The sequence below is a fragment of the Pipra filicauda genome, unplaced genomic scaffold (assembly GCF_003945595.2).
Source record: "Pipra filicauda isolate LSUMZ 115617 unplaced genomic scaffold, ASM394559v2 scaffold185_size1782982_pilon, whole genome shotgun sequence".
Classification (NCBI taxonomy): domain Eukaryota; kingdom Metazoa; phylum Chordata; class Aves; order Passeriformes; family Pipridae; genus Pipra; species Pipra filicauda.
Window position 1 is genome coordinate 132,462 of NW_024104293.1, and position 27,886 is coordinate 160,347.

The window sequence follows — 27,886 nt, forward strand, 5'->3', positions numbered from 1 at the left end:
GATGACAGACTGTGAGCTGACAATTGCTACTCAGGATGGAATCTTGGGAGTCACTGCGGAGAGTTCTATGAAAATACCGGCTCAGTCCACAGCAGAGGTGAACAAAATGCACCAAATGGCAGGAATTAAGAGGGAAGGAACAGAGATTTTAACAGAGATTGACATTATTCTGCAGGGTGTGTTTTCATCTCCGATATTATGCATTACTCTGGTCCTCCCATCTCAAAAAGGAGGTAATAGAGACAGAAAAGCATTTAGGGAGGGGATAAAGCTCATCAGAGGCTTCCAGAGGAGGAGACAAAAATAGACTATGGTTATTAAGCCTGGAAAATAGAAGTTGACGAGAGATATGTAGAGTTATAAAATCCTGGGTGGTGTGTGAAGAGATACTGTGTCCAAAATGCCTCCCAACACGGGACCCTGACGTGGAAGTCATAGGTGACAGCTCAAAGCAAACAAAATGATCATTCAGCTGAGAAAATCCCTGCAGCTCCTCATTTTCATGTGTTTAAAGAGCCAGCAGAAAAACCCATGGAATAACAATCCATGCAGAGTTATTAAACATGAGACACCACTTCTTTCTCAGAGAGTCTTCAAGACACAGACTGCCAGAGGCAAAAGAAAAGAGCATTATTGCCCTGCTCTTACAAGTCTGTCCCATGAATCCACTGTTGGCAGTGAGATACTGGGGTACATAAGGTACAAGTGTGGTCTGGAATGACTATTTGTATGTTTTTATTTACTTCAATCACATGCTCCTGAAACATTTTCCCACAGAATGACAAGATTTGCTAGGTACATGGGACATACACATGTATTACATAATATTAGAAATAATAATTAATAATAAAAATAATAGTATGGAACCCTGAAAACACTATCTTCACTTCCCAACATCTAGAAATCACCAACAGACAATATAACAGGAGGAATCATCAATATCTAGAGGAGCGTTCAGTGCTGCTAAAGAAATGCAGGTCAACAAATTTCATGTTATTTTCTCTGCTATCAGGCTACTCTTCCTTGAAAGAGAACACGTCTCCACCCTCAAAATTCAAAATTTATGGTGAACATTCACCTAATAGAAATTGAGCTGATTTTAGGTGTGAGGAGGAGATCAAATGGGCTAAGATATTAACTGGTCAGGACAGGATGGATTTTCAGCATGCAGATAAATGTGGACTTTTAAAAATAGAAAATTGGTTCTATTAAGGTTGGAAAATCAGTAGTCTGGAAGTTCATAGAATCATAGAATAGGTTGGGTTGGAAAAGACCTCCAAGATGATCAAGTCCAACCCCTGATCCAACTCCAGTTACTATATCATGGCACTAAGGGCCACGTCCAATCTCTTTTTAAAAACCTCCAGGGATGGTGAATCCACCACCTCTCTGGGTAGGCCGCTCCAATGCCTGATAACCCTCTCTGTAAAGAATTTCTTCCTAACATCTAACCTAAACCTCCCCTGGCAGAGCTTGAGCCCATGTCCCCTTGTCCTATTGCTGGTTGCCTGGGAGAAGAGACCAACCCCCGCCTGGCTATAACCTCCCTTCAGGTGGTTGAAGAGAGTGATGAGATCGCCTCTAAGCCTTCTCTTCTCCAGACTAAACAACCCCAGCTCCCTCAGCCTCTCCTCATAGGACTTGTGCTCCAGTCCCTTCACCAGCCTTGTTGCTCTTCTCTGGACCCGCTCCAGCACCTCAATATCCTTCCTGAACTGAGGGGCCCAGAACTGAACACAATACTCAAGGTGTGGCCTCACCAACGCAGAGTACAGGGGAAGGATCACTTCCCTGCTCTTGCTGGCCACACTGTTCCTGATGCAGGCCAGGATGCCTTTGGCCTTCTTGGCCACCTGGGCACACTGCTGGCTCATGTTCAGCCTCCTGTCAATCAGCACCCCCAGTTGAATGATTCTCGACATTTTCAGGCACAGATTTCTGTTTCTAAAGAGATCATCTCCAATACGTCACCCAGTCCTGGTTTTTGGGGTAGGCGAGTGTCATGGTTTGAGATAGCCCCAAAATCCAATTCCCTAGCTCCATTCCCCCTCCCACATCTCAACCTAATGTGAGATGGGTTTTCCAGACAAAACACACCAGACTCCAAATGGGGGAAAGGGAAATATATTACAATGACTGTACAAATAAATACCATATCACATTATACACACGATCAGAACTATCTCTACCATGACATATAGTATTTACAATGGATCAGATCTCTTTTCCCCTCCAAATAAAAAGTCCAGGAGGGAAAGAAGGACAGATCCCTTCCAGTCCTTAAGCAGCAGCATCTTCTAAGGCAGCGATCTGTCTGTCCTCTCCACATGCAGCAGCTGTGGCTGGATTTCTGCCAGCACTCCCAAGGGAGGTATCCAAGCTCCCTCGGCCCCCTTGACGCAGGCAAAGGGGTCTTCCATGGGCTTTGTAACCCCAGACAAGGTCGTTTCACCACGGTCATATCACGAGACGCAGGGGTCTTCGTGACGGTCTGGTATCTTCAGGAGACTCAAGCTCCTTGCAGGATCTCTGTGCCCTGTCTCTCAGGCTGCCACCGTGGCAGCAGAGCGAGGGGGGGGAGCCAAGGTCAACTCCCCCCGCATTCCATCTGGCCGTCCCGGTCCAGCTCCGGGACGCTCTGAGCTTCTCAGCTCCTCTCTCTCTCTAGTGCTGCATGTCCAAAACTGCTCTCCAAAATAGGAGTCCATCTCCCTCTTTTTCTCAGAGGGATCTCAAAGGAGTTTTGGGGGGTCTGGTATCAGTCTTACCCCCAGAACTCTGTCTCTCAGCTGCTGGCTCTCTCTCTCTCTCCCTTTCCAGGAGTCTTCTCTGCGGTGCTGCATGTTGTTTCTGCTCCTCCTCCAGTTCAGGTCTTATCTGTCCTGGCTCTCTGCCAGTCTCTGGATGCTGCGTCTCTGCTTTCTGCTCTGTCTCCACTGCCCAGGGTGGAGAGAAACATCTCCCAGCTTAACCACAAACACTTAGCCCAGTCAAACACTGTTCCAAGTCTTTGCAGTCCCAAGAGGCCCAAGGGGCTCAGAGCCCCTTCCTCGTGGCCCTACAACATGGCCACCTCTCCTCAACAACCAAAACTACAACTCATCTCTTCTGGTGAGCTTGTGGAATGTTGACATTTTTGCAGGAGCGCCCATTGGGCAGAACTTCAAAACTTCCAGGGGTTTCCACCCCTTGGGGTCTACCACTTTTCTTAGCCTCTGGGGGAAAACAAAGTCCAAACCACGACAGGGAGGAATTCTTCAGCCCAAAAAAACCTACAGCTTAAAGACATCTTCAATTTAGGAACTAGACATACAAAAACAGTGATCTGAGAGACTCTTAAAAACTGAATTTCTTGCCCTCTGCCTAATGCAGAAGGTCTTGAAAAGAGAACAGCTGGTTCTCATCTCCAGCACCAAAGAGCCAGGATCCTCTTCTCTTCCAGAAGTGTCAGCTCTTACCCTGGGATCAGCTACACAGAGAGGCTATAAAAAACAGGGTATAGATATAAGGAACATACTTTTCTTGCCTTAGATTCTAATGTGGACGCTTCTGGTTCTCTTGAAAAGAGCTTTTGAAGATATAATGCACTCCCAGAGTAGATTGAGCCAGCTCCCCTGGAATCAAACCCAGTTTTGGCTGGAAAGGAGCCCTGTATGTCACTTCACCCAATCTCTGCCTCAAAACAAGTGCTGACTTCAAAATCAGTTCAGGCTCCTCGAGCCACTGCAAATGCAAAGAAAGAACAGAGCAAGAATGAAACAGCTGTTTTATCTCTTGGATACCAGACATATTACCTACAGACTCAGTGCACTTTTCATCTGATACCTCTCAAAAAGTTGTAAGAACTGTCACAATTTCATTCCTGACTCTAAGACAATTGACATGTTTTAATTATCTGTATTGACAATATGCAAGTTTTACTGATGGGCAAAATCCAGGAGGGGTTAGGTCAGATGTTATATCCAAAGAAGATAATTAAAGGGAAAAAAGAAAACCTACAATTCACTGTATGTTCCTTAAGAATTGAAATGAAAATGGATACAGAAGTGCAGCATAATTTTATTCAGAATTTGTGCTCTTATACAAATCCCCATCTAAAGAAGAGAAATAGTATTTGTGGAACCCTTTGGTTGTTGAAGAATAATATTCCATACAAATATAAGAGAACAACACAGTGTTATCAGATGAAGCGACTTTTTAGAACTAAGGAAATACAACATGAATACAGAAAACTTATTGTGACCTCTCTTAAAGATCCTGTCACCTCTAAGAAGTTTACTGCAGATTGGAGGTGATGTAGAAGAGAATGACTGAGATGCTCTGGAGTTCAAGAACACTGTGAATGGTCTCTACAAACACTTCAAGGTGATAAACACCAGTGTGAGTGGTGCTAGAAGGGGACTGTTTGAGTTGAAGGACAGTGCTGATGTAAGAGTAGCTGAGGGTAAAATGATCAGTAATAAATTTACACAGGATAAGGGAAATGGGCTTCCACCAGCAACACTGCTGCTGTTACTGGTTCTGAAATGGATGTCATGGCACATAATAGAGCAGAGAAGCAGTTCTTGGGCCCAGGAGGTCCTTTTCAATCCAGATATGGAATGAAATAAAGATAACAAATAACCCTCCTTATCCAAGATAATGTTGACACTTTTTTTTTAAATCTACATCTGCCATCCCTGCCATTGTACTTGGGATGCTGCCCCCCAACCTCTAGGGCACAGAGTGACACAAACAGCTTTGGGACTGAAAGGTGCCACCAGAAACAGCCAATAACTACAGCTGTCCTGTTTGTGTAATACACTCCTTGTAACATGCAGAGAGGAGTGTCAGAAATCATAAATCCTGTCGGAAATGCTGCTCATGTTCACCTGACTTCAAGGAATGATGTATAAAAGTACTGGGTTTAAGATATTATATGTACTGAAGGGAACCTCTGTAAGACAACAAGGCACTGGCTGGGAAACACAAACAGCGATAAACACATCATCATTTCTCCCTATTTTCTCCCCATTTTCATTTGAATATTATACACCTTCCTGATCAAAACTCTGCCTTTCATCTGGTGTTAAGCAACATATTTTTAAAAGTCACACAGCTCAAACCTCCACAAGCCAAGTGTTGAGCTTATATGCTATGAATCACACACTCGATGAGTAGGTGAACCCTCAGAAAGAAAAGTTTGGATATGGACCTATTTTAAAAGCCACTGGTTCACTCTTGCATTTCCAGTGACTGTGTGCTCTTCCCTGCCTTTTCAGGAGTTACCAGCCAGAACAGCAGTTAATCTAGAGTCTGAATTCTCCACAATCACATATTTTAATACTTGCCTCAGTTTGATAATTCCAAACAAAGCATGCCTTAGCTGGTTTTGCTGAGTTGCAGGATCAGAAACAAAATATTTAAGAATTAATCTGTGACCAGTGACAGGACTCAGGGAAGGGTTGGAGCTGTGTCAGGGCAGGGTCAGGTTGGATCTCAGGGAAAGGTTCTTCCCCCAGAGGGTGGTTGGGCACTGACCAGGCTCCCCAGGGCAGTGGGTACAGCCCAAAGGCTGCCAGAGCTCCAGGAGGGTTTGGACAACGCTCTCAGGGACGGGGGGGATTGTTGGGGGGTCCTGGGTAGGGCCAGGGGTTAGACTCAATGATCCCTGGGGGTCCCTTCCAGCTCAGGATATTCGATGATTCTGCGAAATACTAAAACATGAAAGAAAGCTTATAATTGATTTCTTTTTCTTAGCATATATCAAGATTTTAGTGTTTTTAATTTCCAGTAAAGAAACAAACTAGTTGATGACACAAGAGATTGGGAATAGTACATTTTCACAGAATCATAGAATCAACTGGGTTGGAAAAGACCTCCAAGATCATCAAGTCCAACCCTTGCTCCAACCCCGCCGTGGTTCCCAGTCCATGGCACTGATGCCACATCCAGTCTCACCTTCAACACCTCCAGGGACGGTGACTCCACCCCCTCCCTGGGCAGCCCATTCCATTTTCCTGTCACTCTCAATTAATAGTCTAAATTGGGATTTTTAAAATGAAAATATCAGTGCTGTTTGTTGAGTTGTTCTAAACCACAGGCTTCTGCGCCGCCTTTTTCCACACTGGGGTTCTTTTCACACTCCAGTGCTTCACTACATTTTCCACGGCTCAGAAAATGAGAGGTGAGGGATTTGTTTTTCTACCAGCTCAGCTTCCTGCGCAGTAATCCAGGTGTAAATCCGTGACCGACTCCCACTGTAAAACAGTGCCCCCAGCCGGGGAGCCTGAGCAGGCTGGGCAGAGCAGAAAAGCACAGAAAAGCACAACATTCGGATGCTACAGAAAAAACCCCAGCGCTTTCCCTTCAATAAGAAATCAGATTAATGCCCTATTACAAACCTTGGCCTCCACAGCTAATCCTCTAACTGTTCATTGCTACTCCCACACTCAGAGTGTGGGAGAAGGAAAGGGAAAGGAGTCTCCTCGTGTGATGAGTGTTTATTTTCCAGAGACACTGCATTAAGGTGTCTTGGGCAATTGGTCACAGAAGTAGCACTGTCATTCCCAAACTAACAGACATTCCCTGAGAACACCAGCAGATGGAACAGTGAGACACAGCACTGAGTTCCAGATAAAAGCTCCTCTTCTGTTGCTATTTAATGAGGGATTTGGATGCACACACTTCACTGGGAGTGAGGAAGATGGCATTTACACAATAAAGACTCCAATATTCCACTGATGAAGGATTCCCTCAACCAAACCTATAATAATCCAAGAGATTGTGGATGGGAGAATAATCACTGTAACAATCCTTAGGAGTTGTTTTCATTCACTTCAGACCTAGAGAGAAACAAGAGTTTTGAAACACAGTTCTTAAGGCATTTTTTCTGCAGCACATTGAGGTTCTGTCACTCAGGAAGAGCAGTGCAATAAACCACTTGGTTCCTAATGATTAGGAGAAATTATGGAGACATTTGAGTAGGAAAAAAAAAATTACTTCGGGTCTCACAGTACAAAACTATTTCCTTCCCCAACAGAGAGTAATTCCTGCTGAAAGCAGATCATAAAGCTGATTCAGTTCTATATAAACACCAGCTCCATCTCTGTGCCACTGTGGAGCTGTGCTCTTAGGTGAGTATTTCTAACTTAAAATCTTCTCTTTCTTACCTGGATTTTCTTTGCTCTTGTTTTTGGCTGCACTATAGAAGTACTTCCTCAGGATAACACCTCCCCTCCCATTTCCTCAGAGCCTATTACTGCTGGAACAGGCACACACAGCACACTGCACACACATACATTATACATGAACTGCTGTAAGCAAAATTAGAACCAACTCTTGAAGCTCTTAGTTGCAAGAAGAGTGACAAAATACTTTTAACTTCTACCTCTACCTCTTCCCAGAACCTGTTCTACCACCATCATATCTGCTGGGTGCTGGTTGGATGCTTCCTTTCCCTTCTTCAACAGCAGATCAAGCCATAACCCACCAGATTTCCCTTTGTCCATACTGGCCCTGAACACCAGAATATGAACAAGCCCCCACAGTTGCAAATAAAACATGAAACAGGAAGGAAGGAGCACACACTTCCCTCCCTCGTTTCTACAAATGCACATTTCTGTAGGAGCACTTCCCTGGAGATGTACACTGAACCTACAAACCTCCTGTTTGTAGGAGACTTCATTAAATACAGGCTGGGTTAGTGTAAAACACACGTTCTTTTGGACATTTCCTCACCATGGGGCTGGGTTTGAACTAGAGGCAACTCATGGAGGTCAGTGTAAGTTAACTTTGGCATCCAAAATGCCAGTGCTTCACCTATAGCTTTACTTGTTTAGGTAAACTCTGTGCCCAAGGCAAAGACAGAAATTCCCCATGGTACAAAAGATTTCCATTTCTCTCTTGACAAATACATTTGATACCAAATAATATTCAGTCTCTTTGCTTACAAACAAGACCAGAAACAAAACAGATACGCTGTGAAATGAATCAGAATTGTTTTCTTAATAGTAATTACATGAGACATTCAAATCCTTAGACTGTACTCCCTGTTCCACAAACTTCATGACACAATTAAGTTTAATAAAAACAGACCTATCATAAGTACAATTTTGAAGACATCTCTACCCAAATGGATGATATTTCTCTTACACTCCCTACTCCAGAAGTCCTGCTATTATTGTTCCTTTAGACATGATACCTTAAGCTAAAAATTATTTCAGACAGTTTAATAAAACAAAATAAATTACTAAAAAAATCACTTACCTTTAAGAGAGCCAAGGCTACATGGAAGATTATGTTCATACCCTGAAAATAAGAAGAAAGAGACTTCAATCAGTCCCAGCACACAAACCTCTCTTCCCTACTGCTTATCATTATGTAGCATCAAAACTAGATGCTGTAAGTCCCCAGGCAATGCTTCCCTTTCCCCTGCTCCACTTCCAAGTTCATCCTTAAAGCCCCACGGTGCAGTTTCCAACAGCTGGGGAAGATGAGGCTCCTTGGAGCTTTGGGAACCTTGACTGAGTCAGGTGCCACAGATGTGAGAGGTGCTCCCTCCTCCATCATTTCAGTGCCTGTCAATGCTTCCATGAACAGGGCAGGGTGTTGGAATGAGCAGGGCACCAAGAAATATTCTGGGGGATGGGATTTTTGTCAAGTACCTGAGCTTAGCTGTGATTTATCACGTACACTCCTTCATGCTCAAACTGTAAAAACCCTCAAAGTAAAAGAAAGGCAACCCTACAAGTACACAACACACCTTTTTTTACCGCTATTAGTCAAGATTCAAAACTATTTCAAAGCAAAACAAGCTGCTGTCTGTCTGTATCAAATAGGTGCTTGCTGGTGGGCAAAAGTTGGAAATACAAATGTACAGAAATGCATTCAGTGAGAAACACAAAGACAACATGCATTTATTTAAAGATTAAAGAAAGTCTGCTGCCTACCTATCTTAATTATTTAGGATTATAAAGAGCTTTGTCTTCATCCAAATATGAAAAATACCATATGTAACTTTCATTTGTTGTGCCATGGGCTTTGTGTTCAGACTGTTTTCCTCGACTGTGTTTTCCAAATCTTCTTGCCCACTTTTTTAATGACAGGATGAATCTTTCCTTATAATGGCTCTCAGAGCTGATATCTAGAAATGTCTCAACAGATCTGCACACAAGTAATACTGGCACTGCATTACATATTGTTATGGGATAACAATGGGACTTTTGCTAAGAGAACCTTCTCCAAGGAATTTCTGCTTCTGCAGTTATTTTTTCAAGCCTCTTCCTGAAAGCCTGAGACCATATTTCTATAAAAATTAGCTTTTATAAAAACCCGCTGAGACCTTGCAGAAGCATTAGTGGGAATAAATTGTATTTTTTTACATAGCATGGTGCCTTGAAGGGATTGTATCATCCATGAGTCCTGGAAACGCTATGACATGAGACATAATGAATACTGCAACACTGAATTACTTTGCAATTCACTGCATAATCACTGTGATAACAAACTGGTTTTCCACTAGAGGTCACAATTGCAGCAGGACTGAATCCTGCTCCATCACTAGGAAACCCTTCTTCCAAATGGGATAACAATTATTCCAAGTTATTTTGCTTTTTATACTTCTTTGTAATAGAAAAATGTCCGGTTGTGACTTTCAGTCATGACACTGAGCTCCAGCAGCAGTCAAATCAGTCCACAGTCCTCTCAGTTTTATTCCAAATATCAGTTTGATGTCAAGAGTTCATTCCACAGTCTTGACAGTCACAACTTTTATTTCCCAGCAGAGAGGGTTTGACAGGAACATCTATAAATCAGAGGAATAGCTACAAGCCATCACAAACCCCGGGTTTTCCTCTTAACCAGCTGATTGATCGGACTTTGTTTATTTATGAGCAGGAATATTATGTCTAATTGTTGGACTACTCAAGAATTAGTGTCCTGTGTGTTTTCTGGCACAACCAAACAGAAAAGCAAACCAGTTCTCATTTAGTTTCCAAGTATTTTTTTCTGCCCTGCCTGAAACTCACACTGTTCCTGAATTCAAATTCATTCCAGCTCTCTCCTGGTATTCCTCTGATATGCCCACTGTCCACATGGACAGCAAACGCAGCACAAAGAGGTTTCCACCTGCACTGAGAATCCCCAGCTCTTTTTCAAGCCCCCCTGGGCAAGGCGCAGCTCACAGACCCCCTCCTGTTACTTGAGATAACCCATTCAAGGCTCAAGCACCCTAAAATCAGAACATAAAATTACTTAAAATGTTCCTATCCAGCTGTCCTGGCAACAGAAAATAACCTTCAGCCTCCTCTTTCCTCCAAGGCAGAGGGAAGCCTCCCAAATCAAGGCAGTGTTTCAGACCTGAGGCATCAATTGCTGCAGTTCTGTGCCGAGCAGTGAAGCCCTGAAGGGTCAGTGCAGCCCCTGCCAGCTGAGTGAGGTGGAGGAGGATGCTCTCCATGGCAGAGCGATGCAGTGCCTCACCCCCCTTGTGAACAACACGCTCCACAACCACTGATCCGCATCCCGGGGTTATTTTTCCTAGTTCATGCAAGACTGTTCTACCACAGCCAAATTTAATGATTATGATTATGAAAAAGAAAGCTCAGCTCATTTTAACACAATCTCTTATTTAAAATCCTGCTTCATTTACCACACAGTGATTTATAAGCTTCAGATTAAACTTGTCCAGCTATTTTGGAAGAAGGACTGAAAATACCAATGTGCACCAGACATATAAATAATAGGTAGCGATATCCCTCCAGCAATTTTATAATGGAAACAAGAAGGAACATACAAATCATCCAAAAGAGGAAAGAGGAGGGAACTCACATGAAATGAGCTTTGGATAATTACTTTTTAAAAGCAAAGGTCATATGTTTAACTGGGCATTTTGAAATAAATGCTACATTATCATACAGATCTCATCTTGATATTTAAAAGATTTGCATGTGTGAAAGCTGTTCGTAATTATGCTTTTTTTAATACACAACAGTCAAAGGTAAAAATATACACTTATAAACAAGAACCTAGAAGACACAGGAATCCCAGAAGGGTTTGGGTTGGAAGGGACCTTCAAACTCCTCTCATTCTTTCTGCCATGGGCAGGGACACCTTCCACTAGACAAGGTAGCTCCAAGCATCATCCAAATCTCTTCTCCATAATGTGGGCACTCTCTTGTTTGTCAGCCTGAGAAGCTTTGTTGCCAGAGAGAAATGAAGGAGCATGTGGCCTGCACAGCTCACAGGCAAAGACCCAGAAATGAGGCGTGTGGACGTCCTCCTCCCAGGAGCTCTTAACCAGCAGCTTCTGCGACACCCTCACTTACCTGCCTAGTTAAACACCTGCACAGCAGCTTCTTTTTTCCAGCTGGTGTTATTTAAGGACCCTCTACGCTTGTGTGGAGGCCAAGAGCATCTCAAGAGATCTCACAAAGCTCAACAGTTTCAGAGAAGGAACAAGCCGAACTCAAAGCAATCAGTATGGTAAGATGAGGGTCAGGAATGGGAAAATGTTGGAGTTTGTGCCATTTGATAGTCTCCTTACAGCCCTTGCTGACCCTCCTCTGCTTTACAGACACTTCCATAGGATAGCACTGACTCCAGAAGAAAGAGCATCATTTTGCGGGAGTACCTTTCACACCTACTGGTGCTGGGATGAACACTCATCGTGCAGGAGGTGCCCTTTTAATTCATAAAAATTGTGCCTCATAGAAGCATCTGCTTCTTTGCACTGTGTGTCAAAAGACCATCGTTTCCAACCACAATTGGAGGGAACATTTTCACAGGTAAATCTGTGAAATTCTCTCTCGTGGGACTGTAAAAATGAAACGATACATGTGCACTGAAACTAAGACTGGATTAAAATGAGTGAAATCTTATTACGTTAACTCTGGCCTAGTGACAGATTTTCCCAGCTCCTCAGCTCCCTTCGGAGCCAAGATTCCTTGTGCAGAAAGAAGGCTCTTTGAGGAGTCCTCCCTTTGAGTCCCTGTACACTCTGCAACAAGATGAGTTTTGAAAAGGTCTGAAAAGGCGGCTGGGAACAAAGAACAGACAGAGAGTGGTAAAGATGCGATTCTGTAGGGCCCAGTTTGTATTCAGGGCGATGTCTGTGACAGAAAGGCTGCCTGTGGCTTCCCTAGGAAGAGAGGAGGCAGATCTATTCATCCCACCTGGCAAATCTGCCCAGGGACCGGAAAAAGGGAAGCGAAGGGGCAGCAAAGCTCAGCAGCCAGCGTGGGGCTGAGTGAGGCCAAACAATTTAATCATGTGGATCTGGACGACATCTGCACAGGGGACGACCTTGGAATTCCTCTCCTGTTTTAAAGCTCTTCCTCAATGGCAGAAGTCTCGGGAGAAGGCAGGATATATTCCATAGTAGCATCTCTCCCTCTCCAACCAGAGCCCCTGATGGACCTTCCTCTGGTTACACAGCAACAGCCTCTGCACCCTCTTCACCAACAAAGGGAAACGAATCCCTTAAAAATATAAAGAAATTTAATTTATCAATGTCCTCACCTGTGGGTTTTTTCCCTAGTTACGCATGACATGTAGAAGGAAACTGATACAATATTCTCTGAAGTTCAGCACCAGGTAAAAAGATGGGTATGAGAGTGAACTGAGCACCTGCTTAAGGGCTGAGAAGTCTCAAGCCCCACATGACATGAACCTCTTCCAGCTTTCTAATAACTGAATTTTCCTTTTTTAAAGAGAGACCAGCTATTCAACTGAAGTTAATTTGACATTGTTTTGTAATTCAAAAGTGTTTCATAATTATGTGTTCAGTTGCACAGTCTTTCAAAGGAGCTACAGAGGGTAATTGGGGTCACAGACTCCAAAGGAGAATTAAAATTCTATTTATGTTTTAGATGGCTTCCAGCAAAACACTTATTTGGCAACTCTAGTATGTTGAGAACACCCAATAAACTTTAGGAATGTCACAAATGTCTTTGTTTTGCTGACAACATGAATATATGGTCTGAAGCTCCAATTTCCCTTTGTAAGCAGGGCAGCCTTGGAGCACGGTCTGCAGGGACATGTGTGTTAATTAACATCTTTTACGCGGGGTCTGTGAGGCTTGTACATTTATTCTAGTTTAATGACAAGATGACTAAAGGAAAGGAAGGTTAAAACTCTTGTTCAAATAAGGCACAACGTGAATTAGCAAGCTTTGTGTAAACAACAGATAGAGCTTTCTTACTAAACAGTTGTATTAGAAGGGAAAAAAAAGTAAAACACAAATTGCAAAGAGATGTTGTGTATGAGGTATAGCTGAGTTCTCAGACTGGGGTCCCCCCAGTGCCTATACAATTACTCACCCCAGAAAATGCTACAGCATCAGAAAGAAGAAAAGAAAATACAGAAATCTTCCTCCTGATCCTGTGATGCTGTGAAAAATACACAAACCCCATTAAAGCCAGGTGACTGCATCATTAGAGAAGCAGGGAGAGGGTAAAAACGGCACCAGCGGACTCAGGGAGATTGTGTCCCTTCTGTATTTTGTGGCATAAAAAGGCACACAATAAAAACTACCAGGCAACCATGAACCTGCATTAGTAGGATTTTACATGAATTTTGGTTTGTTTGGTTCCTTTTAACAGAAATGAATGGGATTTAGGGGTGATTATTTACATGTTTGGGGCAATTTCCATGTCATTTGCTGCTGAGATGTTGCTATGGCTGAATGAAGGTAGAGGCTGCTGTGAGATTAACACTTTCTTCCCTCCACGTTCCGTGACTGTTTGCAAAGAATAAAAATCACAGCCACAGGATTTTAAGTCATTCCCATGCATCAAACTCTTCCCTGACATGGGGTATTTCTGCAGTGGCACATCCCCAGTTCAGCAGCAGCTGGTTATGGGCGGGCAGCATTTGTTAACCCAGCCCTACAGTAACACTACTTGTCTGCTTTGCACAGGTTTAAATTACAGGGGGTTTAGACATTCCTGTCCCTTTTTCCAAACCTGATTAATGCAGGGAAAGAGGTCTGAATCCACAATAGGCACTAAGGGCCTTATCACATCCAGGGAGAGAAAGAGAGGCCTCATATTTCTGTAGATAAGACAGGTCCTCCAGCTCTCCTCTGGAAGCAGGGAACGGTTGTTAGACATGCTCAGAGGTGCAGGAATCTTCCAGATCCCAGTTTTCCTGAGACGAGGCAAGGTGAGGGGTTCACAACGTCTCGACAAAGAGCTGTGCCTCCTTCCCCCTCTATGTGTGGTCACAAACCACAAAGAAAAATGCATGTCCTTGTTATATCCATGTCTGCCTCCCAGCATTCTGGCTGGTCTCCTTCCCAGGGTTCCTTGCTCATCCTCTCCCTTTCCCTGCCACAACACGGCCCTGGCCCTCTCCTATCTGCACCCTGATGTTCATTTTCCCTTCCCAACAATGACTCAAATGCAAAGCTCACATTTTGATTTTAGGTACGTAGAAAAATTCGCAGCAGTCTCAGATTCCAGGCATGGAGCAACAGAAATCGTTCTGGCACGGGCAGACTGCACCACCCTCTCCTTAAAAACAGCCACCAAATTAGCTCAGCTTCCCGGCTTTGTTCACGGAATATCACTCTCCTGCTTGTGATACTTCCCTTCAGTCATTTCTACAGCGTTTTTGAGGCCTGCCAAGACTGTTTAGGATATGCTGCTATTCCAATACAGCAGATGGCACTGGTGTTAAGTAAGCGTTATGGAAATTTACTGTATTCCTAGAAAAACCAGCCAAGTGAACATCAACTAGTAGGTGGCTAAAATATTTCAGGAGCAACGAGGAAAGTAATTCAGAGACACAGTGTGACATGGCATGAGATGTGCCATCCCTCTAAGGCACAGGCTCGGTCATTCAAACAGGTCCCTCATCTTTGGCACCTTTTTTTAACTGAATCTTAGAACATTATCTGAAACAAAAGCAGCCTCAACATTTTAGGACCACAAAATTTATCAACATTGCCCAGAAAGGTACTTTCTGTTCCCATGAGTTATCCTGAATTGCAGATTGTTTTGAGGTTGTTTTTTCTTTGCTCGTGCTGAGCATTTATCACCAGCCTTGTTATTTTGGGAATAAACAAGCTGCAGCCATGAATGGAAGATACATAAATTATGAATGCTCACAGGAGGAGCTGGACAACATCGTGGAAAGGGTTATGCTAAACCCTGTGGCTCTCCCAGAACCCCTCAGATTACTCTATTAAAATACTCTTCTCCTCAGTCCAAGCCTGAGTTATTATAAATCCTGTGCAGCTTTAGAAGGTGTTGTGTCCCCTGTCCCTGTGGCGATATCGAATATGGTATTACACACCTCCAGGTTTCTGGTGTTGATTGAAGTTTCATATCCAAACACCCTATAGCACTTAGAAACCTTTTCTACTCTGAAAAGAACTTCAAATTATCATTATAATCTGAATGTCTTAAACACACACATCCAGAAGCCTTAAAAAGTTCCTCGTGCAGCAAACACACAGTTGAATCATACATCACTCTCTTTTTTTTCACTTGAATTTCTGTTCCAGTACTGAGAAGCCCCCACAGTGGGTTACAGCTGCAGTCACCAGATGAATTAGGCTAAATTACTTTTAGCATGGATTTAAATAACTCATCTAACTCCATAAAAACCAAACATTCAGGGCTAGAAAACCCAAGGTACCCCCCTGTTTTTGCAACACAAAAGCTTATAATGGCTGACACGTCAAGAGCTGCCGGAATGCAGCAAACTCGCAGCGCTACTGGACACGTGTGTCTCAATTCCAGCTGTCCATCTGGTGTCTGAGAAAACCTATTCTCCTTCTTAAATTAATTAAAAGCTAATTATAGCAGTCTGGGGAAGAAATCCTCTCCAGTCTCTTCACATGAAACAGCAGTGGCTGATAAAGACTTCAGCAAGGAGGCTCGGCTCTGCAGCCAAAGGGAACAGACAGACTAAATGCCTAAGTTTATTTGCCTGTATTGCTAAGAAGGAAAAGAAACTCAACCCCCAACCTTTTACCACTCACATGTACACCATTGACTTTAGTTTTGTAAATAGTACTGAAATTTTATATCCAAAATATAAAGGCAGGCACTTCCAGCACAGATCCGTGCCTATTTACAATTTAAGCCCAGCTTTTAATATGCTGTTACTGAAAGAGATTTTATTTCTAGCAAGCCCAGTCCGCTGCTTTGGAAGATTTCTTAAAACATTCATAACTGGGAGGGTTAACAACATGTCGACAACGAGTAATTCCAAAAAAGTTCAATTTTTCCTCCCCTATAGATCTACAGAAGATAAACAACTGTGCACAACTTTTTATTTAATTCACATTTCATCTGAGCGCAGATTCACAGAGGAAGTGGGCTTGTTCCTGATTCAATTCCTGAGGAAGTTTAATAAATTGAAATGTTAATCTGTTCTTTCTCAACTCTGCTGAAGGCATCACAGAAGTATCTGACAGAGACAGATAAAAAATAGCAGGTTATTATGGTCTCTCCTCCTCAGTCAGCACTCACGCAGCGCCGGCCCCGCGTCTGAGCGGTGCCATACGGCGTTTCCTGGCACATCCATCTCCAGCGAGACACACACGAGACACAAATCAAATCTCCAGTGCCAATACTTGTAATTCTGCTGGGATTCTCATCATTTCATTAGGAAGGAGTGCTCCCAGGCACCACATCTCCTCAGTGTGGTGTCACACTTATTGTATCAATAGGTGCTCATTTACCAGCACCAAGTCACCCACGTTTTAAAAGGTTTTTAAAAACACCTGTCACAGCCTTCATTGTCACTGACAGTTCCTCAAAACCAATCATAGAAGTTATTTTACTCAATATTCTGAAAGCAGTAGATGATAAAAAAAGGCCAGGGAGTGATGGTATCTACCTTTCAATTCCCACTTCTTCCACAGTGCTACGTGGTCCTGTGAAAGGTAATTTCCCTTCTTTGTTATTAGCTGTATTAGTAAACATTAAATTTTTTCACATTCAAAAGCGATAGATAACCAGTTGCATCCCTTTGTAGTCAGTCTTGAACACAGAATGGCAGCTTAGTAGTCAAACTGTTAACTTAGTAGTCAAACCACATAGTCAAATTAGGTATTATGACATGAAAATACACAATTTTTTTATTTCTGTGGCAGCCCACAAAGGGCACCGTGCAGGAGGGGTTTTCACATACTCCCTAAAAAGAGAGAAGCACCATCCTTAAGTATTTTATATCCCCCAAAACTGCACACACAAACAGATCGACTTAAGTCAGATCGACTTAAAAAGGAGGTTACCCAGAGTGTCTCCGAATTTTAAGTTAATAATGGAATGGCAGCTTGAGCTCTGCAACTCCTTTAGTTTTGGCAGCACTGTATATATATCACAAATGGTTAAAGTACTTTCTTTTTATTAAGCAGAAAAAAATAATGAAAATTTTAAAAATGCTTATAAATTGCATGCCAACTGGTTTGGGTTGTTTTTCCTCTTCTAAATGCCTATTGAAGGTCATTTGTTTAGTGCTTTTAAAACACGTATTTTCATTTTAATTTGAGCATTTTCAAAAGCAAAATGCAGTGAAATGTCAACTGTTTGATATTCTGCAGCATAACCCAGGTGCAGCTGTTGCACTGGGGAGAGCTCTGAGTGACAAGAGCTTTACCCAGACGAGTTGCTATTTCTGAGCACGACTTTAAATAAATAATTTAAAATGGAACAAAAAGAGACAGCAAAACAGAGCAGGCTCGAAAAGTGTTCGATAACATTGTGTCATATTGATAGATAAGACTGACAAGTCCAAATACAACTCTTGGGTTTCACCAACAAAGACGTTCTTCAATGCAAACAGAAATAGCAAAGGGGAAGAGACAAATGAAGCAGCTGAAACAGGCAGCTAAAAGGAATGTTGTAGAAAGACCTGCCGGATCAAAGCCACACGTTTTGCTGGAATCACATTAAAACTTTCTACAGTATCAATAGGTTTGGGTTTTTAACTACAGGCACTGTGGAGTACCTGCCTGCAAGCCCAAAATTCTCTTCAAGGGAAGACAAATAATTCCAAAATATTTCATTTCTAGATGACGATGGGCGACAGATTCTGTCACAGAGTTACTGAGGCCACTGGAAATGTAAGCAATTTGGGGGGGTTCAATCACATCCTCAACAGCCTGAGAAAAGTTTAAAAATAAAAAGGTCCTAAGAAGACAATAGGGTGAAATAACCCAGTCCCACAGAGGCCATGGCAAGTCCCAAATTTGTGTGAATTTACATAAAACTGCTCTGATGTGATATATCATGTGAGAATGACAAGAATGGCACTCACTTTGATGGGATTCTAAAAATTTCTCCGTAAAACTTAATTCCATCATAAATGTAGCTCCTTTTTCACAGGTTATGCCTCTGCTCAGGAGGTCCATCCCCAGCTTGTGCCACTGTTCCCTTGTGCATGCAGACGAAGGGGATGTGCCTCCCTGGTTAGCTGTGGAACTATGGGACCTCCAACGGATACTTTTCTTCTCTGGATTGAGGGCTGAAGAATATCTTTAACAACCAATTTCACCCTCCCAGCCACAGTAAAAAACTAAAAACAACTAACCCCAAACAAAACCTCTTGGTTGACATGGAATCAACAAATGGTTGGGGTTGGAAGTGACCTCTGGAGATCTCCTAGTCCAAGACATAAATTGTTCATCCATAATTCAAGTATTTTCATGGAGACCAGAGAAGCTCCCTTGGAATGATCAGTTGGCAGCATCCCTTCAACAATGGTTTTAACTGGTTTTCATCCCTTAACGTTTTCTTTCATAAAAGAGCTGTGTAGGATGTAAACATTTTGTAATGACAAACAGGTCAGGGATGTGGAGAAAGCACAGTCAGGAAGGAAGTTGAAGGGTATTTAAAATTCATCTGTATCTATGACAAATTAAGGAGAAGGCTGGAAGCTTGTTTTTAAAAACTTAAGACAGTTCACTTCAAAGGCTTCTTGATTTTTTGAGGATTTTTTTTCTGCAGGAGAACATTTTCTTTCCACTGTTTGCAGCTGCCACTGTTTTTAGTCCTTCCAGTTGCCGGAATTATCGGCATGCTGGTTGTTCAGAGATAAAGTAAAGAACAATTTAATGCAGAAAAAAAATTACTTTTTGATTTCCCCATAACTCCTTCCAGAGGCTGACTGGACACACAGCTTCAGTCCTCTGTCAAGGAACCGTTTCTTGTTCTGCCTCTGGCCATACACCTTCAGATTTGACTTTCTTTCTATGCTGAGGGCCAGCTACACTTTTATTTTAATATGACTTTAATCTACACTCCTCCCACAAATTCTCAGAAGTGCCTGTTACTTGAGACTGGCTGACTCCTGCATCTTAGGAGCACTTTTCTGATAGACTTCACTGGTGCCTCAGGACGTTGTCTCCACACTACCCCACTTCTCAAGATGTCTGTGTGTATCTTCTCACTTGAAATTGATTTTCTTACCATTTCTGGCTTATTTTTAGCTCTAGTAAAAGAAGCTCCCTTAGCTGTGTGTGATTATCCTCCACCAGCATTAACAAGTTTCCCTTTCCTTAGAAGGCTCTAGTGTTGCACTCTCTCCTTGGATTCTTTCACCTTCTTTCCCACAGTAATTCCTTCAGATATGCTGAGATAAACACCGCCAGTATTACCCCACCTCCTTTTGATAACTGAGCACCAATGTGCAGAAGAAGAGATACTCTTAAGGAAACAAATATTGAGTTATGAGTGGGGGACAGTATTTATTTAATACTGAATCCTATCAAGGCATGTGCATGGGCCTGAAAATTCTCAAAGGAAATACTTCACAATCAAAATTACAGAAAGAACTAGAGTCAGCAGTGTTTCAAACTCAGGAAGCCCTTGGCATTTAAAATGATAAAATATTCTATTTATTTATTTACTTTTGTGCTTGTGACCCATTTAAATCAGAGAGGAAATCAGTGACAGCTTCAAAAACAGGTGTAATCCCATGGATGCCCTGAATTCCCAGTGACCAAAGGAAGTACTGGTATTTTACCAGAATAAACATTCCAGACTGTCCATCTATTCTGACCGGTTTTTTAAAGGAAGTGCAGGTATATCTATGCTTCAGACACGCACCATTTTTACCAGGAGTAGTGTGTTCCCAGTTGGAATAGCAGGGAAAAAACAAAAGGAAGGAGCTTCATTCAGCTGTGTTTGTTTCATATCAGGCCACCAAAGTAACCTGCACCACCCTTACTGTCTGTGGGCACTTGGAGAGCTTTTCCTAGGAAGTGTCTTCAAGAAATTACAGTTTCTAACTCTGAAAAGTCATTTAACAAATTAAATGAAGAACAGATGAGTGCATCAGATATTCTTAATTAGATCCCTCAACAAAGAATGGGGCAATCCACAGTTCTCATTCTAAAACCAAACCAGCATTTCACTGAACATCTTCTATATAACCACAGTTTCTACATAATTTAGTTACACACGTTTTGAAATCAAACAGCAAATGACTCCAACTAAATGAAATAAAACAAGAGGACGCATTTGTGGAATGGAAGAAGGGCTTTCTGACTCAATAGTTTTTTTACCTCACAGAGTAGTAAGTCAATGATGTGGAAGACCATGCAGAGTGGAAACTTGGCAGTGAAGAGCGTGAGGAACCACTGGGATGCATACATGTGAGCTTCCAAATTGAGGTCTGAGAAGTGGCTGTGCAAGTCTGGTAACTGCTCCTGGAGCAAAGGAGAAAAAGAAATGTTTCAGGATTACCCATTAGTCCAAGCTCTTCATCTACACTGACAGTAAGGACCACGTTGCTAAACACCAAAAACCACAACAAAGTGAAATCCTGGCTTCTTTTGAGCAGTGGAAATATGTTTCTTGATAAATTTCAGTGCCCATGGTTACAGTTTTTAGTGAGATATCCACAGTGGATTCTATCACAGTATCAAATAAGGTACTGAGATTATCCTGAGAAATTACAAAATCTTCAGCAGTCAAAAGGCAGAGAGGTTGTGAAACCTATGTCAGTGTGCATTTTTAAGTTACCCCTTTGCTCTTGATTTGCTACAAATGTTTCTGCCACAAAAAATAACAGCTACTAGAACCAGGAGATCACCTTGCTGAGCTTGAAAGCAATAGAGCACAGACAATTTCTCTAACTAGGAGCATATATAAACACCACAAAATAAGCACTGAAAATGCTACTGTACAGTGATGACTTATTAAGTTAATAAAGTATCTTTGTTAACAGTATATCTGTTAATAAAATTTATTTGTTAATAAAAATCTTTGTGAACATATGTAAATATTGAGAAGACCATATGCTGAAGTATCACATTAATTAGTAATTCTACTCTACAAAGTAGATTTGACATCTGAAAAAAAATTCATTAAATTAAAACATTAACAGAGGTCTGTTTGGTTTGGTTTCAGTATATGCCACAGAGGTATCTATGGTCACCTGTGACAACTGACTTCATCAGCCTTCACTGTGGTAACACAAGGCCAGGGCTTAATGAACTGTTAGTAATTCCTTATTAGTCAGAACAACGTGTAAAACTTGCAGTAGTTTAATTCTGTTAAACTGCTCGATGAAATAATTCCACCTGAAAAAAGAGCAGTGCCTTGAAGAGACAGCAAAACGTGCCAAATGACCTCCACTGGGTTGGTATTTCATAGGCATCGGGGTGTCCTGATTTGCCTGATCTCTTAACCACCAGCACAATTCACAGAAAGTAGGACACTGATGGTGGCAGTCCAAAGGATACACCTTGGCCTTAACAGCACAGAGACATCCTCTCTAAGCAATATCAGGCAACAGGGAAGAGAGGGAGTAAGCAAACCGAGAGAGGGGAAAAAACACAGATACCTGCTCTGCTTGGATACAAAGATTAGCAGCAAGACTGGTCTTTGAAAGACAAAAGAAACTGGAAATAAATCTGACTCATGGTGTTTGAATTGAGCTGTAAAGCTTTCCTTGCTTTGGTTCTGTCCCACCTCCAAAAGGAGAGGGGTTTTATTGTCCAGCAGCTTTTGGAAGCACAGCATGAATCTCTTCTTCATCCCAGTATTTCCATTTATGACAGAAGGAGAATTTGTTAACTCTGGCCCCACCTGCATTAACTTCTCCAGCTGGAAAAATTTGCAATGGAGATCTTCAAAGTTATTTCTGTAGAGGTCCCTCAAGCCATAGTCATACATTATTTTCACAAATACACAGAATGCCTGCTCCTCTGGCATCTGTTGGGAAAAATACACAAAAACAAGGTTAAAATCAGAGCTGAGGTTGGAAATGCCTTACACAGATACACACTCCTAAATACCTTAGGCACGATGAATTCAGAACAGGGATATATCAAAACTTTCAGCAAAGCCTCTGAATGTAGAATTGAGTAAGTAAAATATCAAGGGCACTGTTCTCCTTGATGAGCACTTGGATTTGGCTCTTTTAAGGCCTTCTCTGAAGAAAATGGAGGATCAAATCACAGGTTCCTGTACATATAGATCCCTACAGCAGCACAACTGGCAGCAGCATTCCTTCTGCCAAACAGGGATGAGAACAACCAGTACACAACTCACAGGTACAGAACAATTTAAAACTGAAAAAAAAGAGAGAACAAAAATAAAAAAGGCAACGACTCATGACAGTGATTTCTACTGAGAGAGATATGGTTAAAAGGGGAAGAATTCAGGAGAATTAAGGTACAACCGACCCTTAGTGAGAATAATGCTCATCTGCTTTCATCCAAACACCAGGACACTGAACTCTGAAATCAGGCTTCCCACGATTCCACCAATTAACATCCTGACTTTCTCAGAAGCCCTGTCGCCATAATCTCTATTTCATTCTGACCAAAGTTTCTCATCCAACAGAGTTTTGGGAGGTGGTACCAACAGAAGCTGTGTGAGTCACTCTAAACTCACATTTTTTGGCTTGAGCCCACTGAATGCTGAATTTGTGGGGAAGCCCTGTGTCACAAAACCTCCCTATCATCTCCCTCCCTTCCCTCGTGCCTTCAGGTAACACCATAATAAGACGGGCACAAGCAGAGTCACTGCAGAGCCCAAATCAAGCTTTCAAAGACATTAAAAACAACCTTTCTTTTGCAGGCACCAGATTGTAGGAAATGAAAACAATTATTGAGGATCAAGAACTCTTGACCTTTTAGTGTATTCACTCATTCGGCCTCTTGCCAACTCCTTATCCAATATAGCAACAGATAAAAGCTTGCTATTTTCTTCAAAGGGAATTTTAGTCTCTTGATATTTACCTCCAGGTTTTCATCTTTTATGCTCAGCCCATGATTAGGGCCTGTCTCCAGGGCCATGGGCAGACACTTTCATTTTCATTTCCAGACACCATAAAGAAAAGTAACTAGTTAGCATAGTAGTGCCAGCTCAGCTGCTGGCTCCCAGTCCAAGGCTGATTCACCTTGGACAATTTCTTAGCCATCTCAAAGCTCTTAATCACAATTTTATCTGGATTTATCCGGATGCAATGATCCCCACTGAAAGTGGATAAAAGCTGCAGACAAAGTAAAGGGAAGAAATGATTTTATCCTGACCAAAAGGCTCAAACCTGCTATGTAAGAAGGACAATGAAAGCAAATTTCAGGGGTTTTTGGTCAAACTCCAATAATTTCTAATGACATAGAAAACAGGTGCTCATGCACAAGCTCATCTCCCCTGCATGCTCAGTCAGACACTCGTGCAGTGACAGCTGTTCCTCCCCCAAGACAGGGAGAGGGAACAGAGGCCAAACAGGTCCCCAAGTCCTTGCTCTAAGGGGACAGAGGGTCTCCAATATTACCAACCCTAAGAATTCAGAATCATACATCGAGTTTTCATTAATTATTTTATTCAGTCAGAACACAAACTTTGGGTATTGCCAGTCTGATTTTTAGCATTAAGATAACAAAGGGCAAATATCTGTTCTTTGACATTTTAGGTTTTTTTTCACAGAGCAATGGCTCTGAAAAATAGACAAGAAAAAAAGTCAAATACTATGAGACTTACAGTAAAATGATTAGAGTTGGCAACACTGTCCCCCGTGATTAGAAGTTACCTGCTCATCCTTGATGGGAATTTCATCAAAGCAGCAAAATCACAAAAATCAAGGATGAAGGTGCAAGCTACCCAGCCACCCCTGAAAGATATCTAACTGAAGAGGAAGGATACCCTGTCCCAGAAAAAAAAGGGAAAGGAAGGGATCTAGAAATCCATGCAAAGATAGGAGAGTTAGAGAGGGCCTTACAGGCAATCACAGCACACAGACTGGTTGGAGAATTTGAGAAAAACGAGAGTTTGAGGACATCCTGGGAAGCTGCCAACTTACATGAGCTCATTGAGACTGCTTCCCTTCCCCCCTTTCTCTGAGAATTTCACTTTAATATCCTATTATGAAAGCAAACGTTATAAAGGGCATATTAAAATGAGTGTAATTTCCATTTAGTATTCCCTGTGTACAGGGCAATTTCTTCCAACTCCAGAAACACTGGAAACAGAGGTGATTCTCTGTAGTAACGACAGCACAGAACCGAGGGAGAGGAGCTGAAGTATCAGTCAAATGTTAAGAATGCGACACCCACACGTTTCCAAACAACTCTGGTATTGAAAATGGCTTATTCTTCCAGTGGAACTTCAAAATCCTGGTTTGGGTAAAAAGTTAATTGCAAAATAACTGTTAGAGAAGCTAATTTGCAGTATATGTGGGATTGCAATAACGTGACTAATTCAGGTTTATCCTTAAAGGATCTAAAGCTTCTCTGCAACCCTGTCACTCTGTATCCTGTTCCCTAAGTCTTCCAGGAGTTATAGCTCTCCCTAGGAATTACAGCTTAAATTAATCTGAATCTGAGTTCTCAATGCCTTAGGAAGTGTATGTGTAACATATATACCAACAGCTGACTCAAGCCCACAGTCCAAAACCTATTTTAATCATGATTAATAATTTACTAATTAAAATCTGACAGGAAAAGTAGACAAGAGCCTGAGTAAGAGCTGTGGTTGGGACTTGGGGTGGTTTATTCTGATCTACTTTATCTGAATAAATACTTGAACAAATACACTACTTGAATCTGCAGAGATTTTCCACTGAGACATCAAAGGCAGAGCATCTTGCAAACTATAAAACCTGTGTATTTATTTACCTATCTCCAGACATATGTGCAGGCGTTTATACAGGAAGTAACGGATCAAATTTTGTGCAGTTTTTGGTTACAGGCTAAAATATCAAGGTTGAAATTCAGCTTTCATTCACAAGATATTATAAAGTGTCCCTAGGAGAAAAAGTCTCACTAAAAATTAATGAGACTACCTGCTTTGCTGAGCTACTCCGAGAATGCCTCCCAGAGTTAAATCCCCCATAAACACAAAGGGAGCTCACCAAGGTGACAACTAAATTAAAAGAAAATATTAATATGTAACAAATCAGCTTCAGGTTTTGACACAGAAGTACTTGACAATTTAATGGATTTCTCTCAGATAAAGCAAATCTACATTCATAAAGATAGAAGCCATTAGTCACTATTGCCAAAAAGCAACAAGAGGAAAATGAATAAAGGCAAATAAACAACAGTAAACATCTGTCAAACAGCACCACTGATTTTACAGCTGCTTTGGTTTCAGATATCAAAGCTTTCATTTTGCAATTAACTCACATGAAGCAGAAGCACAGCTGCAAGGAAAGACTGTCCCTGGCAGTAGCCGATGTCCTCATCGTAGACAGAGTAGGCCTAGGGGAAAGGAAAGGTAAAATGTGTTTAGCATCCCTATTAACACGTTCATTAGCATGCACCCACCACCACCAAAATGGGCTCCCAGCAATGAGAGCTCAGGGTACGGCCTTCCAGTATCTGAGGGGTTCCGTGGGAGCTGGGGAGCAACACTCCATCAGGAACTGGAGGGACAGGACAAGGGAGATGGGTTCAGAGTGCCAGAGGGCAGGGTTAGATGGGATATTAGGAAGAAATTCCGTCCTGTGAGAGTGGTGAGGCCCCAGCACAGGTTGCCCAGAGAAGCTGTGGCTGCTCCATCCCTGCAAGTGTCCAAGACCAGGTTGGACGGGGCTTGGAGCAACTTGGGACAGAGGAAGGTGTCCCTGCTCACGGCAGGGGATATAACTGCATGAGCTTTAAGGTCCATTCCCACCCAAACCAACCCATGATTCTCTATGTAACACGACTCAGGCTAAAATAATAAATGGGGTGAAACCACAGCCACTCTCGCACAGGCTTTCAGGGCTCTTCAGAAAACACCCACAGGTCACTCTCAACCCTCCACAAATGCTGTTACTGGTAAATTTTTGTTTTCCAAACAGCACGAGAAGAGTTGGATGCAATTTCCCTTCACCAAAACCCAGGATAATTCTGCTGAGCACTTTACCGATATCACAAATGTGATACAAAACCCAGGGTAGTTTGTGCTGTGGGGAGAGTGGTTGTTTGGTTTTGGAAAAACAAGTTCTGACATCATGGAAGCAGAGGATCTGAGGTTAGAAAATGCCAAGAACTACCGTAGCCCGAACATTTCATCAGGAACAGCCTTTCCATGCCCTTGTAACACCGAAGAATGAACAAGACTCATTTTCCTATCGTATGACTGACATGCTTTTTTCTTACTCTTAAAAAAACCCCAAACTAAAATAACTAACCTTTCCTTCCCCCTTACTTTTCCAAGACAAGAAGACAGATCCTGTTTTTAAAGAGATGTCAGAGGATGTTAAGAATTCAAGGAAACTCGAGAAAGTTCAAGCAGCAGCAGGACTGACATCAGAGGGAGAGACATTCCTGAGGGAATCAGACAGGTATTGAGGCTACAGCCAGGGAAAACAAAAGCAAAGGGTAGAGCCACAGGGAGGAACAAGCCACAGGAAGCAGAAGATCCACTTTGCCTAGAACACCACATTTATCTTCTTTTTTTAAGTCTTAGGTAAAAGCAAGATTGCAAATGCCCCAAATGGAAGATCAGAGACACTGGGAATAAACAGTCAGAGGTGCTGGGGAACCAAACCCACCCAAGGGCTATCCTCCAGTATTCCAAAGGTGGCTATGCTGCTTCTCCAGAAGGTAATCACTGACTGAAAAAGAGATGTGAGTCTTTTCCAGCCAACAAAACTGCAAACTAATTCTCCCAGAAATGCTGAAATGGAGGCCAAACCATAAACTCTTTAAATCACTTTCCCTCTTCATTCAGATGGGCAAAACTTCATATTTGTGAGGAATTCTGGAATGATTCCAGGAGACAGGATTCCTGTAAATACCACCTGAGTATTCCTTTAAAGGTCACTGTTTCTGAAAAACTCCCCCCATTACTTTTCCCTTTTGAAAAATTGCCCTGGGACCTGCGGCTCTTTGCCCTTTGTCTCCACTGCTCACCACTGTTTTGAAGGCTGTTCCATGGAACTAGTCAGGAGCTGAGTGAAAATAATCCCAGCCCACTGCTCAGGTTCAGGGGCCATGCAAATTCACAAACATCAGTCACAGAAATCATTGGAAAAAACCCCTTTAATTAACCATTTCAATCTGCATACTAGTTTGAACCAGCTCTAGCCACTGAAGTCAAACAGAAAAAATCATTCCAGAAATGCACAACACAAAATTTGAATTGGGGGGGAAAAGGGATGTTCTCTTCAAAAAAATTAATTTAAAATTACTCTTCAGCTACCAAGCACTAAATTAAGAGAAATTACATTAAATGCTTAAATTAATGTTGCATATGACTAATTAGAACCATCTTCTGATTATTCACCATCATGAGTATTTATCTATTTGTTCCCCCAATTAAGCAGTTATTATGCCTAATATTTTATATCTGTAGCATTCTGTATTATTCCTGCTTTCTAAAGGCCAACTGCACCTAGAAACATGAGAAATTTGATTTATGATTTCTTCATACTATATAACAATGCTTCTAATTTACTTTAAAAATTCCAGGCTGAAAAATTAACAGTAAACTATCAATGCCTGGGGGTT

General features: G+C 42.0%; 1 protein-coding gene across 7 annotated transcripts in view; it reads right to left on the bottom strand.

Annotated features, from left to right (window-relative positions):
• The window catches only part of RABGAP1L (RAB GTPase activating protein 1 like), a 245,133-nt gene that overhangs the window by 69,814 nt on the left and 147,433 nt on the right, over window positions 1–27,886 (bottom strand). For all 7 annotated transcript variants that reach the window (XM_039380098.1, XM_039380095.1, XM_039380097.1 and 4 more), the window contains 4 exons: window positions 25,574–25,648; window positions 22,029–22,154; window positions 20,501–20,644; window positions 8,248–8,289 (listed from right to left, as the gene is read on the bottom strand). In XM_039380098.1, coding sequence (XP_039236032.1) covers window positions 8,248–8,289; window positions 20,501–20,644; window positions 22,029–22,154; window positions 25,574–25,648 — 387 coding nt within the window. The remainder of the gene's footprint in view (window positions 1–8,247; window positions 8,290–20,500; window positions 20,645–22,028; window positions 22,155–25,573; window positions 25,649–27,886) is intronic.